This window comes from Schistocerca piceifrons, chromosome 6 (genome assembly GCF_021461385.2).
Source record: "Schistocerca piceifrons isolate TAMUIC-IGC-003096 chromosome 6, iqSchPice1.1, whole genome shotgun sequence".
Classification (NCBI taxonomy): Eukaryota; Metazoa; Arthropoda; class Insecta; order Orthoptera; family Acrididae; genus Schistocerca; species Schistocerca piceifrons.
The window spans coordinates 161,393,468-161,411,210 of NC_060143.1; the positions used below are offsets into that span (position 1 = coordinate 161,393,468).

General features: G+C 37.7%; 1 protein-coding gene across 1 annotated transcript in view; it reads left to right on the forward strand.

The window, feature by feature from the left end:
* Nucleotides 1-17,743, forward strand: part of LOC124803208 (dynein beta chain, ciliary-like) — a 586,091-nt gene that overhangs the window by 247,427 nt on the left and 320,921 nt on the right. The window contains exon 15 of the mRNA XM_047264389.1: nucleotides 9,316-9,549. Coding sequence (XP_047120345.1) covers nucleotides 9,316-9,549 — 234 coding nt within the window. The remainder of the gene's footprint in view (nucleotides 1-9,315; nucleotides 9,550-17,743) is intronic.

Below are 17,743 nucleotides of genomic sequence, written 5' to 3' on the forward strand. Positions count from 1 at the left end.
GGAGTTACAAATTGTCCTTTTTCTGGTTTAAATTCTCGTCAATATGGACACCTAAGAATTTTGAAGTTTCCACCCTATTTATTATTTTCTTACCATGTTTTACACTTATCATGGTGGGGTACCTCTAAATATGTTGTGTCTTTTTTAAAATTGAGGGTGAGATCATTCACAGAAAACCACTTAGTGATATTTTTAAGAACATTGTTTACCATGTCTTCTGTTGCTGTACATATGCTCAGATTGATTACAGCCAACTGTCATCTGTAAAATTCTACTTTTTTTCTTATTAGATGAAAGATCATTTACATATATGTGAAACAAAAGCAAAACAAAAATTGTGCCTTTTGGAATCCCAAGTCAGAATTATGTTCCCAGACTACATTGGTTGAATTACTAAGTACAACTTTGTCCATTTGTTTGGCTAGATATGATGTTATCCATTGGTTGGCTGTACCGGAAATCCTGTAAAACCTCAGGTTATCTAAGAGAACATTGTGATTCACAGAGTCAGGTGCCTGAGATAGGTTGCAGAAAATGCCATCTGGTGCTATTTTGGTATTTAATGCTTTTAAATTTGGCGAGCAAACATATAAATGGCATTCTCAGCAGAGCAACTCTTCTGAAATCCAAATTGTGATGTACTAGGGATATTATTGTTGCTCTTATGATATACTGTACTACAGTACTGGATGGATATACAGAGGTGGCCACATTATTATGGTAAAGCTGCTTTAAACTCAATTTTTTATTGAAAATTTTGGTAACCATATAACAGTGTAAGTATATGAATGTTTTAGTACTTTGTTTGCATTCCTTTTGGTATACTTTCTACTTTTAGACCCATGTTTGTGTCAGCAGTTCTATGAAACATTCTTTGTTGTGACCTTCTGTGTTCCTATTTTCTTCTTAACTATTTCCCACAGATTTTCAATTGGATTTATGTCTGGGCTATTCCCAGGCCATGGAAGTACAGTAACACCATTTTCACCCAAAAACTGTCCCACAATCTTATCCTTATGGCAGGGTGCTCCATCATGCATGAAAACATAACCTTTGCCATTAAACCATCACCTGGTCTGAGGCAGAAGTCTCTCTTTTAATACGTTGAGATATTATCCTTGATTCATTGAACCTTTAACAACATACAGATTTCATGTACCTTTCGATGAAAAAACACTCCAGACCATAACTGAAGTGGGATGCTTCACAGTATGGCATACACTGTTTTGATGAAACTCCTCCGATTCCCACCTCCTCGTATACTGGCTACTTTCTTCATGTGACACAGAACATTGCATCATCACTGAAGTCCACCTGGAATTAAATATTAAGTCTTTCATTACCACCACACATTTCATTACTAAAAAAATAGTGATATTTGTAGGAAAATTTTGGTAGCCATGTCAGCCATATCCACAAATTTTTCAAGAGCAACATTTGGAAATGAGTTCATTTAATGAAATTTGTACTAATGCAAAATTTTTTTTATATGTCTTTCCAGTCCTCAACAGACCAGTTCTGTAGGGATTTTCCCCAGTTTAGCCATTTTAAGGCAATTCCTGGGGTGATCTTGGGCTTAACCATTTTTAAGCAATTCCTGGGGTGATCTTTGGCTGAGGATGGGGTCAGTGCGCTGGCAGACCTACTTTACACAGAGCTCTTCTTAAGTTCTAGCTGACATTGTCATTCCATAATCCTCCAATTGCACAGAGAGTCACATACATGTAGCTTTACAATTGGAAATGACCATATTTTTCAAGTTTACTGAATTCTAGGTTCAATTTTGGTTTCCTTCCACATCAGTTTGTGCATTGCTGTTGATTAACAAATTTTTGGATTAAAATTTTTTAATGCTAATCAATGTCTATTATGAGATCCTGAGCCTGGAAGCAATTTGATGCTGTGCATAGCACCTTTCTGCCAGAAGTGTTCTAACAATGGCAACGAGAGTGGGTGAAACGTCTTTGATGCTATCCATAACCTCAAACTGCATGACTCCAAAAGAACTGAAATAAACCACTCACTTGGCCTCTCATCTCTTACTTGGAGTAAATTCCAAACAGTATACTTAAATTGCTATTCACTGTTTCAACAACTGATAATTGCTAATATTCTCAACAATCAACACAACACAAAAAATTCTCATTATATAATGATTTTCAACTGTCAGTGTCTTGCAATCATTGTAGCTAACCTATGCAATTCAAAATTTTCTACAAATGCCCAGACTTACCTCTGAACACTCCACATTCACCTCAGAATAATTTTATCTGACCTGATTGTGTAAATGCATATTAAATACAAAATTTCAAAGCAAATGTTTGGTGCTTCAGTTTTACCATAATAATCTGGCCTCCTTTCTAATTAAACTTTTGCTACTTGAGCCAGTGTAGATGGAAAACTATTTGTTGTCTGGATACCCAAATTTATAGGAATGATGTTCAGAGTGTGCACTGCAAAATTTGCATTGTTAGTAGTGTTAGTGTCATGACTTGCTGTTAGGCTCCAGCACCAGTGCAGTGACATAGGATTGAAACACAAGCATCAGTCTGCATGATGGTTGCAGATAGTGAACATGGTGACAAGGTGAACTGGGCTTTACTTGTAAAGCTGTTTTATCAAAACATCATCAATATTGCTGCTGTTCTTTGCTACTATCATCACATTGAAGGAGCACAGAGAGGTCCTCCTTCCACAGTGGGTTGAAGAACATGATTAGGAAGTTTGAATTACCTGCCAATTTGGGAATTGTTTGTGGAAGAGGCTGTTGGCCAATTGAGCCACAAATTGTTGAATAATTTATTGTTGCCATGGCTGAAAATGCTGAACTCAGTGACTGATCTTCAAGCACTGAATAAGCTGTGTCATGACAGCTGAACATTCCATGGTCCATGTTTTGGAAAGTGCTGTGAACAACTGTGAAATGATATCTTTAACGTGATTCCAAGCTCATATGCAGATGATCAGCACATTGAGCAATGTTTGTAATGTGAAACCTAAACATGCTATACAATTAACAAATGTCACCCTTTCACAAAGAAATTAAAACGTGTTCCTTTCAATTGTTTTTCATTATTTCTCTTATGCATGTCCTTAAAAATGTTTCCACAACATTTCATTGCCGTGTGATCACTCATTTTTCATGGGGGCCCTCTCAGGAGGTGAATGTCTAATTGTTCTGGTTTTAATGACATTAGCTACTTTTGAGCATTGAAATATATCAGTGGTGACAGGTGAAAGTACATTCTGGACTGGACCTCGAACCGGGATTTTCTACTTCACGCGATTGGTCACCTTAACTGCCTCAGCCATCTCCGCACGCATCCCTTTTGACCCAAATTTCCAGCCTGTTACTTACTACTAATGTAGTGACACCTACCAAAGAAACCTTTACGCAATCCCTGATTCCCATAAGAGATCAAACATGATTTACATCTGCACTGAAAGAAGGAATCATTTGTCATCACCACCCTATTGATGTGTACCAATGATCCTGTCTCTAAGCACGCTGTGATGGCCAAGGCAGTTAAGGTAATTGCTCACATAAAGCAGGAAATGCAGTTTTGGGTCCTGGTATGGCATAAATTTTTACCTATTACCATTGATACATTTCAGTGCCCAAATGCGGCTAAGATAGAAGGCATTATTAAACATATTTGCTACCTGTGACTCATCATTTATAGCCCCTCAACTAATTAAATGTTGATATTATCCTCTTTGGTGACTGGTTGTCCTGTTTCATTTCACTACATTCCACGTAGCTCTAATTTTTGCTGATTTCAGCATAATGTATAATATGTTCCTTGATTTTTAATAACTTTTGTTACAGTTAGTAATTTTGAGTAGTTTTTTTGTGTACAAATACTGCAGGATTTCTGTTTGTTCTTGCCAGCAGATATGCTTCCCTTTTCCTGTCACAACATGCCTTAAACCCACTAGCAATCCGTGGTTTTTTACATTGTTGTTTAATGTCCTTAGTGGTTAGCTTATACAGAAAGCTATTTTCAAATAACGATACAAATTTAATGGAGTAGATGAAATTTTATGTAACCATTTGGTTCATTACACATTTTATCCTAGATCATTTCTTGTAAAGTATTCCTAAAGATATTTGTTGGTTTCCTTTGAGTATCAATGCTGTAAAGCACTATCTTATTTACCATTACTAGCTGTGTATAATATAATGAATGGAGAGAGCATTTGTTACTGGCTATACAGTTATTTTCTTGTGAGAGAGATTATCAGTTAGCAGCCTATTATCTTTATCCACCTGTGTTGGAGAGCTGACTACTGAGGTCAAGTTAAGGATCAAAGTAAGGTTTCCAGATCATTTTTTCTGTCAGAATCCTTTTGAAAATCTACATTGTAATTACCACAGACTATTATTGCTTGCTGCTGGCTGACAGATGGCATAGTAAAGAATCCAAACTCCTCATAAACACACAAAAATTTCCCAGTGGGGATCTATTTACAGTTACAATTAAAAGTAAACTTTTTCCAGTACTCATTCAGAAGCAGACACTTCTATGTGTTGAACACTACAAAATCTACTTGCCTCAGTGTTACTGAACTTGTGTTCTGTCTTAATATATGTAACAACTCTTCCTTTTCCCATATTAGCTCTACATGAGTAAGATGTCAGAGTCTAATATTTTATATTTAACTTCTCTAAACCTGTTGGTAGGTGGTGCTCAGATAGGTACAAGTTGTCTATCGTTTCAGAACTATCTAAATTTTCCATGCAGACAAGAGGCTCTTCTGCCTCATTACGTACTCCTCTTATGTTCTGATGAAATAAGCTAACCTTACTTTTCTGTGTATTGTTAAGCTTATTGTGGGACACTTCTGTTATTTTAACACTCATCATAATAAGTGCCTGAACCTTAATTCTAACCTAAAAAAGTTACCTCTCTGGCACCAGTAACCACAGGTATCTTGCTTTGTGTAATGGTTGGGGAGAGGGGAGGGTTATGTTTTCTGCAAGAAGCTCCGCCAACCTATCTTCCTCTCCTATTCAGGTGCAGGCCATGTATAGTATGCTCTCACTCTCGATTTTAGCATCATGCACAGTATGCATGTGAGATTTCATTTCAGTCAACAGCAGCCTGCTCTACCCATTGTTGACACTGCTCACAACAGCATTAACCCATGGCTGGTCATGGTGTTGGATGCCCTCCACAAAACTCTCATTCACATGTGCAGTTGTTATTCCTATTTCATCCTGATCACCCCTAATCCTGTAATTTCTGTCTTTAGATGCACTGTTCCCTGCTCCACAAACTATGATAATATGATCCTCTTTGTCGAACTCTTTGCATGAGTTCCCCCCTGCCCTCTGTCGCCTGGCTATGGCTAAGGCTATCACTTGGCTTTACAATAATTGTGATATATCCTGTTCCTAATTTAACCTGTACCATGTGGCATACACCTCTGCCATAACTATTACCTAGCAGCAAGACCCTTTTCTTCATCCTTCTTCAGGTAACCAGTCAGACTTACTTGTTACTGTAAGCTCAAACGTAAAAAACATGAAGTCTCAGAAGGTGATCTGTCAATCTTTTAACCATACTGTGGAAAAGAGCAATACATATAATAAGCAAGATTTACAGCACAGCTCACTGCTTTAAACATTTTAATATTCTGGGAATCTTAACAGTCACTTGCGAATCTATTGTTCAGAGTATTATGTATGGAAAGAAAATTTTAAGTACTATGATAAAAATTGTTTTGTACATGAGTATGAAACTAGGAACAGTTACAGTTTGCAGCTACATACAACAAAGTTAAAACCAGTAGAGTTTGTTTTACAGTGACATCAAATTATATAATCAGGGTTGCCATAAGTTTCCCCAAGTGAAATCCTCTGATATTTCCCTTATTTAGAGAAAAATTTTAGCATTTTTCCCTGACTAATTTTGACATCTCAAGAGCCTTTGCAGCTGTGGTACAAGAAACAATAGTGCAAATGACGAAATATCTAACAAAAACTTGCGAGCAGATGATGTTTCCTCATATGAGCAAAAATATGAAGTACTAACATCAACATGTTTTGTAATGAACTGTTTTTAATGGAGAAAGCAAGCCAAATGGTACATGTTTTTCATTTAGACCACTGATGATATTTTATTTCAATAAAATGAAACACATTTGGTAATAAAAATATGGACTTCCTTGGAGTCACAAGACAGATTTAAAATACCTTCTCTGGTTTCAGAAATATCTGCATAAAAAAGTAGGCCTCTTAAAAGAGAGGTAAAAGGTAGGGAAGAATTGTGTAAACCAACACTGTAGATAATGCAATAAAATGTTGATTCTACTATTTTCATTATCGTCAGTTATTACTCACTGTGTTATATCTATTATTGTACATGTATTATGTGATTTTTCTTCTGAGAAATCTATGAGTACATAGCATGTAAACTGTTAATGACTGACAATATTATTCTTCTTATCATCCATACTTTCCAGCATATAAATCTACTTTTGAAATGTCAGAATGTACTAGAAAAATAAAATGTCTATAAAATGCCACACTGTACAATGTACTTGCAGTGACATAGTCACAATTCCTGAAATCCATCACCCATGGCCTCTGGCCTGCTGATGTACACAGCAGTCCTGGGTCCATGGATAAACCATTAAAATCTGCTGCTTTATGCCACACACAAACAGACCCTGCCTGCAGAGAGATCAGTGAGACTAGATCCGACGGGCAGGGTCTGCACATTAATGGGAACCAAATGGCTTCAGATCAGTAGGAACAATGGTTTACAGATACCGGTAGAAATGGCCTGTGGTTTTGGCCTGTCGTGGAAATCCACTCATGTGGACAGCTATTCATGAGCCACAGACAACATGTTAATGAAATGAGTCCACGGTGATCAATCCATGCAACAGATAACTTGTTCAAATACTCTGAGAATTGATAATAATGGGGATAGGTAACAACTTACCTTAAAGATATTGCTGAGCCACAGACAAGCATGTAGACAAGACAATTACACTCTCACAGCTAAATTTTCAGTCACACCTTTTGTCAGAAAACGAGAGCACATGCACATTCACACTATCACTCAGACACAACTCATGCACACATGACCACCATCTAGTGACAAGATGTTGTCGCAGCACTGACTGCAAGCTGAGGGAAGTGATAGGAAGGAGAGAAGCGCAGTAACGAGGAAGTAGAGCGCATGTACTCAGCTGCACCCAGCCAACAATGATGCATGACACCTCAGTAAACAAATCATTTCATCTACTGAGACAGAAATGAGATTTTTTTAAGTGTTTTTTTTTCATATTTCCCTAATATTTCCATGATTCCCCTGACGTGTTTGAAATCTTCTGATTTCCAGAACCTGTGGCAACCATGATAATAAAGTACCACAACATATAAAGTAGATAAATATGATGTGCTCCATCAAAAGAAAATTAAAAAATTATTTACAAAATAAAAGCTTGTGTAGAGTAATAGAGCAGCTAAATTAAAAAAGGTTACTTAATTTAAGAAGTTCTGTATTATAGTATGCGTAGAAATAATACAGTTAATAATATAATGAATAAGACTAAAAAACAAATGTAATTATAGATTAAAAGAAAATTTGTTGTCAATTTTAGTGTAAGCAATTAATTTTAGGCTGTTAATTTGTCTATGTTTTGAATGACAAAACCCACAGAATGTAGCTGTTTCTCACACTAATAAAGAAATCAAATCAAATACATATCTGAAGTCTCCCACCCCCTTCCCACCAACACCATCCATCTCCAGCTCCTGTTCTTTAAACCAAAGTATGTCTTGAAAATCTAAGTTTATTTTCTTAATATACTACATACTTTTTGTATTCTTTCATTACTCATACTATTGCAATGTAAGGTAAATCATTCTGTCTTACTTTCTTAGTTAAAATGTGACATTAATGCATAAATTACCTTTGTTATCAGTTCAGCATAAATATAGCCATTTTGATCCATTGTTGGATAAAGATCTGTGTCCAACTTCTTCACACATCTGAATTTCAGCTTCATACACAGGAATGTGTCCTGCCTGTATTCCGATATTGTCTGTATATCTTTAATTTTACCATCAATTAGTCCATTTTATGTCACAAAAACTCCAGCAAACAATTTACTTAGACTGTCTCCAAACAGTTCTTTTGGCTCTATGTGCTGCCCACGTCCATTTCAGTTACATACCATGCAATATATCTTCCATTCCTGGCTTTCATTTAACCCATTTATGAACATTTTATGCATCTGTATGTGTTTTCATTTCCTCAATTGGCAGCTCCTAAAATGTTCACTGGGTTAGGGTTAGTAGCAGAAGTAAACACTGTTTAAAACTCTATTCAGGCGCATTGACATTTACTTCCAAATGTGGCTTTCAATTTCTGAGATGAAGTTTTAGGCTTCCCCTGTTTCATTCCCAATCTGCTCATCGTTCTCTGTAACAATAAATACAAAGATTTATTGATGTGTGTAATGTCAATTTTAATGTCTGCTCATCTTTTAGTGTACTGGTTACAATCCAATATTCAGGACAGTGGCACTTACTTCCAAATGTGGTTTTCACTTTCCCAAATGAAGTTATAGACACATACCTTTATGCTCTCTCTCTGCCATGTGTCCCTCTGCTCATTGTTTTCAGTTACCATAAGAACATAGATTTATTAATGTATGTAATTTCTGTTTGTCACTGCTGATCTTTCAAAATACTGATACCATTGTGGTCTTATTGTACTCAATTTTCAGGTTTATTTCCATACTTGTTATATTTCATTCATCCATTTCATAATGTAGTTTTGCTGTCAAAGCAGACAGTCTATACATTGAAGGTAGTTTTGAGAAGGCTCATTGATGTCCACTCAATGCAAATCAGTGATTTAAAAATATCTGTGAAGACAGCAGGGAAAAAAGAATAATCCTTTGAGGTTAATTTCTGCCATTTTGGTTGGGTCATCCACTGATATTATTTGACTGCATATATTCATACTGAGATGTTATTTTGTTACATCAGTGTGATGAGTGACACTTTTATATGGAAATGATCTAGTCAAAAATTTTTCAGCAGTCTGTAAGTTAATACCTTGCAATTTTTGTTAAAAATGAAACATTCTTTTCTAAATTTTAACACTTGCAATACTATTAGAACACACACTAAAAAGTTAAAAGACAGGAAGCTGGAAGGTTAAAATCAGAATCATTATAGAAGTGTTTTTAATATTTTTAATTTTTGTGGAAGACACTGTAATATAAGTTTTTCTTTAAATATTTTTATTTTTGTGGAAGACAGTGTAATATACTTTTTTCTTTTTTTAGGTTGAAATATGGCTTAATCGTGTAACTGATGCTATGCGAAGGACATGTCGTTATTATTTTGAAAATGCTGTTTCTACATACGATGAGAAACCTCGAGAACAGTGGCTCTTTGACTACCCTGCACAACCAGCATTATGCGGCACACAGATCTGGTGGGCTACTGAAGTTAACATGGCATTTGCTCACCTTGAAGAGGGCTTTGAGAATGCTCTTAAAGACTACCAGAAAAAACAGGTACGTAATTTCCTTCAGAGGTAATAATGTATTATTCATGTAATGTGGGCCTCACTAGAGGGTTTACATTTCAATCTGAAAACATGTTTCATGAAATATATTAACATTATAAGTTGAAATTTGTTTTCCATGCCCACAATTCAAGCTATAAAACTGATTGTCGTGTTGATTCTTCCCTTCCTCTAGGACTTTGAGCCATATTTTTTTGTTCTAAAAGTAAAGCACTTAACAAGCTGTCAAGAAATATAATTCTAGAAATTAGGACTCCCAGAAGATCCAAATCAAAATCATTTCATACTGTTAACTTCCTCTGAACATTTGACTATATAGAGTTGATAATTGAAAACATGGTTGCTCATTACAAGTGGCAGCTGAATAAAGTTCCAGAATTTTAATAATACATGAAATGTATATAGAAATGGAAAAGCCAGGATGGAATGACAATATTCCATAGTATGCCTATGCAAGTTGTTTGGGCTCCTGTCACAGTTCATTCAACTCTAGACTGAACTGTGACAGGGGCCCAAGCAACAGGTGTAGGCACACTAGGGCCAATGTAAAACCTCTGAAATACTGCATTGATAATGGCTAGTTACTAGCCATAATCTGTTTTGATAAAGCTAGAAAGAAAATGGTGACCGATTGCTGCTCTCTATCATTTTCAAAGTCATTTCACAGTCATTGAGTGCATTTCATTTTCCTAATGGAAGGTAATTTGATTAACATAGAATACATATTGCTGGGAGAGTTCCACTTGTGCTATTCAGAAAAGCAGGTGTTGGTAGAAAGGATCCAGTTGGAGAAGGCTGTGAAGCAGCCATTGAAGTGAAGCATGTTATGTTGGGCAGCATGTCTCTTTGCAACAGTTTGTTGGTGGTAATTCATGCGGACAGACAGCTTGCTGTTGTCGTGCCCATGTAAAATGCAGCATAGTGGTTTTAGCTTAGTTTTTAGGTCATATGACTGCCTTCACAGGGTCCCATGCCTGGGATGGGATAGGATATGCCTGTGACCAAACTGGAGAAGGTGATAGTGGAAGAATATACAGGGCAAACCTTGCATCTAGGTCTATTGCAGGATTTGCAGGGATATGAGCCATGCAGCAAGGGGTGGGGAACAGAGGTGGAATATGGATGGATAATATATTGTGTAGATTCAGTGTGCAGTGAAATACTACTGTGGTATGGGTGTAAAGGATAGTGGGCAGGACATGAGAAGAGGTAGTCGAAACCCTGTGACTCAGTTGCTCCAGTCCTGGGTGTACAGAGTGACAAGTGGAGTGCTCCTTTGTGGTCTGATGGTGGGAATGTGGGAGGTCTTATCTCTTTCCTCGTCACACCTACCGATCCATGCACACCTACCTTCTCTGTGCTTCCTAAAGTCTATAAAGCCAACCACCAAGGATGCCTCATTGTGGCCACTTGCTGTGCCCCCTCCAAGGAAATCTGTGCTCTTATGGACGAACATCTTTAGCCTATTACCCATAACCTACACGCGTATATAAAAGACACCAACCATTTCCTCCAATAACTCCACAGTTGCTATTCATTTACCACACAGTGCCCTGCTCCCCACTATTGATGCCACCTCCATCTACAGTAACATTCCTAATGCACATGGCATTGGTGTTAATGAAAAGTACCTTTCCCAGTGACTGACTAACTCCAAACCTACAACCTTCTTCCTGGTCATCACGAACAACTATACTCTCACCTGCAGTTACTTCATCACCTATAAACAAATCTGTAATGGGCACTCATGTGATACCATCCTACACCAACCTATTAATGGGCCATGTAGAGGAATCCTTCCTAATCACCAAGAATACCAAATCCCTCACTTGGTTCAGAGCCACTGATGACATCTTCGTGATCTGGACCGAGGGCGAGGACACCTTCTTCCCCTTTAAGTTCACCTGGTGCTTCTCAACCCATCAAGTTACTTTCCTCAATGTTGACCCCCACCTCAAAGATGGCTGCATCTGTACCTCCATCCATATCAGAACTACTGACCACCAGCAGTACCAACCCATCCAGCAGACCAAGAAGTCCCTGCCATACAGCCTAGCCACCCATAGCCATCACATCTAGTGAAAATTTCTTAAGAGAAACAATTAAAACAATATAAGTATGAAGTAACAAAACAAAAACTTACATTGGGCAGACATAAAGGTTTCATCCGTCAAGGTGACTGAGTGACTGATAGCACTGTCAGTAATAACAGAGATAAAATTGTGCAAGCAGTTCAAGACATGTTCATAGGGAGGGGGGGGGGGGGGGGGGGGGAACCCACAGTCTAGATTGATAATAATGAAAATAATGGCAGAAGTAACATCAGTTGGGATGTGTAAAACAAATCAAGTTATGAAGAAAGGAAATATGGCTGAAGATGATCATGATAATGCAAGAGAAATAGTTTTTCCTAGAGGTACTTATATGCTTGATGCGTGTGTGAAAAATTGGAAAATGCTGTAAGTGTTTCAATTCACAAGAAGGGAAACAGAAAAGTCACGAAGAACTGTAGATCTGTCACTGTTCTTTCCATTATATACAGGATATTCACAAAAAGTATATTTTATTGTGCTCAACTGGTTTTGGCAGATTAATCAATCATCTTTGGAAGTGTGTAAAATTCAGAAAAATATAAATCATTAGAACATGGCCGTACATGTATGTTAAGTGCAAGAAGTGCATTACAAAAAACTTAATATCAGTTTATGAGATGGACAATCAGACCTCAGTATCTTTGTCAATGAAGCATAATGCCATGACATATCACAGGTTGTGCATACTGTTTGGCCATGTTTTAATGATCTATATTTTCCTAAATTTTGCAATCCTCTGAATATGACGAATTAATTTGTCAAAACCAGACAAGTGCAATAAAATATTTCAGTTTGACAGTTGACAACTGATTTTATTTTGAAAAAATTGATACCATACCACAGTGCTGAAAGCATAACAGCAAAGAATAAAATATATGCATTATCAATGTAAAGCAGCATTTGAAAATATTACATCTGACATAAATGAGGACTGTTCGTGAATTTTCTTTGTAATGATTCAAATGCTTTTGTGTGTTGTAGCAACTTGGAGGAAAATCACATCTTTCTCTTTAACAAAGAGAAGGCTTTAGACATTCCAACCAATTTGGCTCATGTTTGGCAGTCACTTCTAAAATGAATGACTGTCAAGATATTTTAGTCCACTAACTCCACCCCCCCAAATTTTGAGACTCTATTTTTCATCATCGTATACGGAGCCTGCAAACATTTATTTTCCAAAGAAAGAAATTTTACGATTGATGGCTTCGTGTCCATAAGGTTAATGCCTATCATCAAAAGCAGTGCCTGGTGAGTGACCAGGTCGCTTAGATGGGGAGCAGAGGACCTGTGTTTGATATGTACATTCATTCTGCTGTCCTCTCTCTCTTTCTCTCCCCCCCTCTATCTCTGTATTGAAATGGTCGCAATAGGAGGGATAATAAGGTGAATAAATCTATAATAAATAAAAATAAAGTAGATAAATACATTTCTCAAATTGACTGGATTAGTGAAGAATTAAGATTTTCATGTTGATCATTTTGTAACCACTCTTTTACTGACTTTGTTACATATCTTCACATGTCTTTAAACAAGGCTCCATTATTGCAGTTTGTGTCAGGAAACCCACTGGGAATTGCACAGCTGCATGTATCCAGTAACAGTTTGTAGCATTTTTTTTCATCAGCTTTCAGCATTGATTTTTCAGGCTGGTAAATCCTCAGAAGAAATGATGTAGTTGCTCAAAGTTCACCTTCATTAAATATTTTTGTAGGTGCAAGTGTATTTGCTTTGAATGTTTTTATATATTTACTATTCTTCTAGTTGTTTGAAGAAATGTGAAGATATCTAACAAAATCAGTAAAAGAGGAATTGTAAAATGATCTTGTTTAAAATTTTAATTCTTAACTAATCCAGGTTGTCTGAGAAATATATTCGCCTTCCTTATCACCAGTCCTCATTGGTTTATTTATCTTTTTTGACCCTCCTATTCCCACCAATTTCAACTTGGAGAAAACTAAATATGAAATAGAAAATTACAAAATACATTATCAATCAAACACAGGTCCTCCTTGGTAGATGCCTTGGTTGCTCAGCTTTCATTGGCAAGTATTTACCTTACAGGTACACTAGTGGCAGTTGTAAAAGTCTCTTTACTTGATTTCTTGGAAAATATGTTTGCAGACCCCGTATATGATGACGAAAAACTCAGTTTTCAGTTATCTGTCCACTTTGAGTCCCAAATGGCAATTTGGTTCAGGGAGAGAGAATGCTCCTATTGCCTTTTTATTTACATCATTTCTGAATCCCAGAAGTTATAAGGTATATGTGGTTCACAGTGATGTGGCTGATAATAGTATCAGATCCCATTCCACTTAAAATCCATTCACAGCACAGCAGAACGAGAACTGCAGAACTGGAAGTACAGGCTGACAACTAATCCTTTGCTGATGAAGCAGAGTTAATTTCCAGCACTGAATAAATAATTCATGCATTTTTAAGCCTTGTTAGCACCGTGATCCAAATGGTGGAATGGAGGCGAATTGCAAGGGTAAAGTGAGGCAACTTCATATTAATCTCGTCAACTAAGACTTGCTGCTCACAGTTGCATTTAGAAAGAATTACATTTAAAACAACTGAGTACTTTATATTTCTTGCTGCAGTCCTTGATACTGTCTTCTTTTTACACACAAAAATACTGATATGAAGCTTTTGATTTGTCAATTCTTACCTTGATATTTGTTGCTTTTTATAAATCTGTGCTGTATGAAGACATGAATCACAAAGCACAGAAGAGTCTGGCGAACCGCCAGTTACCATCCGGTGGCAGCTCCTGCTGGTGCGCCAGGCTTGTAAGTTTCTTGCAGCTCCCAGCTCACCTGCTCACTGTCTTGTTGCCCATCCACCTCTGGACCACCTTTTTTCCCGCCGTCCCTGGGCTACATTGTCGTTTGGGATCCGTGTGCAACGTGTACTAGAATCCCTCAGTGTGGAGTCTGTACAACCCCAAATCCTGGGTTTTAACCGCCTGCCACCGTGGTTACTGAAGAGGCCCGGAGTGATTTTAGATTTGTTGCAGTACAAGAGAGATTGCACTCCTGCCACCGTTTTTAATGCAGCATTTTCTGCCATTTTATCTGAGCACCACGACTATGTAGCTGTTTTTACGGATGGGTCTAAACAGAGGGATTCTGTTGGTTGCTCAGTTGTTTTTCCATATCGTGTCCTCAAGGTCCATCTGCCTCAGACTTTTACTGTCTTTGATGCAGAATTGTTTGCGATCTTGCGGGCACTGGAGCACATGAGACATTCTTCCTCTCCTAAATTTCTTGTCTGTCACTCAGTGCCCTTTACTCATTGCAGCGTTCGTATCCGGCAGACAAAATTGTCCAGAGCATCCAGGATGCCCTCCTCTGACTACAGCGACTAGGGAAGGTTGTAGCTTTCTGCTGGTTTCCAGGGCATGTTGCCATTGCTAGGAATGAAAGGGCAGATCTGGCAGCCAAGGAGGCGTGTCTCGCCCCACAAGTATCTCAGTGTGTTATCCCCTTGCACGCACTCACCTCGCTGTTGAGCTCATGGGTCATGCGTCGGTGGGAGGATGAGTGGCTGGAAGTGACTGACAATAAGCTCCGTATAGTCAAGCCCACAACGCGTGTGTGGTGTACTTCCTTTCAGCCCCATCGACAGGACGAGGTTCTCCTCACTCGGCTTCGAATAGGCCACAGCCCTATGATGCATGGCTTCTTGCTCCGGCGAGAGGACCCTCCAATGTGTGGTGCTTGTGGCGTCCAGGTCACTGTGCGCCACATTTTATTGGATTGGGTTTTATTTTCTGACCAGCGGGTCGCGGCTGACTTGCCAGCGGACCTGCCATCTCTTTTAGGCAACACTCTGACGGATGTGGTTAAACTTTTAAAGTTCTGTGCCCTGTCAAATGTTTTTGCAAAGATTTTAGGGAGAGGATTTTAATTTGCTCACTGTGTGACAAGCTCGCCCATATTTTATGTAAGTGGCCAGCCAATAACAATTTCCTGTGACATTCTTGTTGCTATGTTTCCCCTTTCCTTAGGTTTTACTTTCTTATGTAGCATTTTCCTTCTTTTCCTGCTTTCTTTGAGTGTGTGCTTTAGTTTTCTTAGGTCTGTCCACATTCGTTCCTTTTAATGTGTGTCAGGGCGCTGATGACCTCGATGTTGAGTGCCCATAAGCCCCAACACACCACAACCACCACCACCACCACCACCACCACAAAGCATACAATTTTCTGGGTGTACCCTCACTATCTTACTGCCGACCTTATGTCTTTCACATTTACTTCTTGTGTGGGAGATGTGAATACCAGTGTATTTGAAGTGGTGCAGTCTCTTATTGAGTGGATGATAGTTCCCTCCACCTCATCATTCAAAACTTCCATTAGCTTTGTAATGTAACTTTAAGCTATATTATCTGTTATAAGTAATCCACTGGTGAATAATATCTTCAGAATACAAATGAAGAATAGTTGTCTACATTCTCCCATAAACCTCAAAATACTTGTATACTTCATTACATCAGAGGTATGAAGCATTCAGGATACCTCTTTATGCATGTCCCATTAGTTTAATAGAATCAAGGTAATCCATATGCCCCTGAATTGCATGACTTTTGCCTCCATATCAAGAAACCAATATTTGTTTTGTTTTCTCATACAAACAGGCTGTTGTTGGTATTGTTACAACCACAATTTTTGCCCTGCCCTCCAAGAACCATTGGAGGAAAAAATGCCTGTCAGTATTCAAAACTGAAGGATTACTATACTCAGATGCCTAGAACTTATCAAAAAATCAACACTACTTCTCCATTTCTGCTGAAAATGGTTCTAATCCAGTGCTGGAACTTTAACAATTTGTCACAGGCATAGTAGCTGCTGTCATAATTGAAGTCACTGTAAGTGTCAGATCTGCAACCCATGAAGACATACCATGTTTCTTGTTTACTTGTGTATTGCCTCAGTGGCAATGTCATCATATTGTTTGTAATGTATGACAATCCAAATTGTGTAGGCAGGCACTCTCAATTGATCCAACTTCTCTCCTAGTAATATTTGCGGTCTATGTTAGCACCTGTTTTACAATCATCTATTGTTGTACTTACATTTATTAACCATGAGTCTTTCCTTCTTCCATTTCCTTTCCAAATTTTCTAGTTATCTTTCTGTAACTGTCTCATTTCAATTGTCTTTAAGTGGCATAGGGCACAAGTAATTACAGAATGTACTACTATAAACAATCAGTATAAACCATTTCTCAAACTAACAATGTGAACGAGCAATCAAGGATGGTACCAAATGATGGCTGGTGCTGCATTGCCCAGTTTTAGGGCTTCAAATGTGAAGAAATCATCATTCATCTCGCAGCTGCATCTTTAGTTCAGTACCTCGTTAGTCCCTTTATTTTGCCACTTTGTTATATGTTATGTCATATTTTCACATGTAAGACACCATTTAGATCATGACTCGTTATTACAGTCAGACATACATATTCATTGCAAAGATTTATCAGTTCACACATTAATTACAGATTAGTTATTTAGAACCCTTACAGTGTGTCCCAGACACTTAGGGTCAAAATGACAGATAGAAGAACCCAAACTGAGAAGTTTGAGGTAAGAATGTAATGGTCAGAAATTAATATTTAGTTTCTTACTCGTGTAAAGATCTTACAGTGTATAACAAAAATTTGAGATGTTCAAAATGACAATCAAGACTTCCATAAGGTGCATTACAACAGCCTACATAATTTGACCATATGTTGTCAAATTTCACTGTTGGCTATTGCGTGATGGAATAGATAGCTAAGACTCTAGAAAATAGTTAATCTTCAGTTTCTTCTGTGCTCTCATGCACCCATGTAATCCCATAGCAAAAAGTCCGCCAAACACACAGGTTGATGCTGAAACATTGATACTAATATTAATGATTACTGAAAACCAACACAGTTGTACTCATAATTATCAATAAACATAAGCAGTTTTAAATGCATGCCTCAGATACATTGCTTGTTCAAGTCTGCATACTGCCTGAAATATCCATTTCAAACTATTAATTCCTTGTCTGCAAATACCGTACTCAGTTTAGGATCGTCTACAATCATATGATTTGGATTCTAAAGG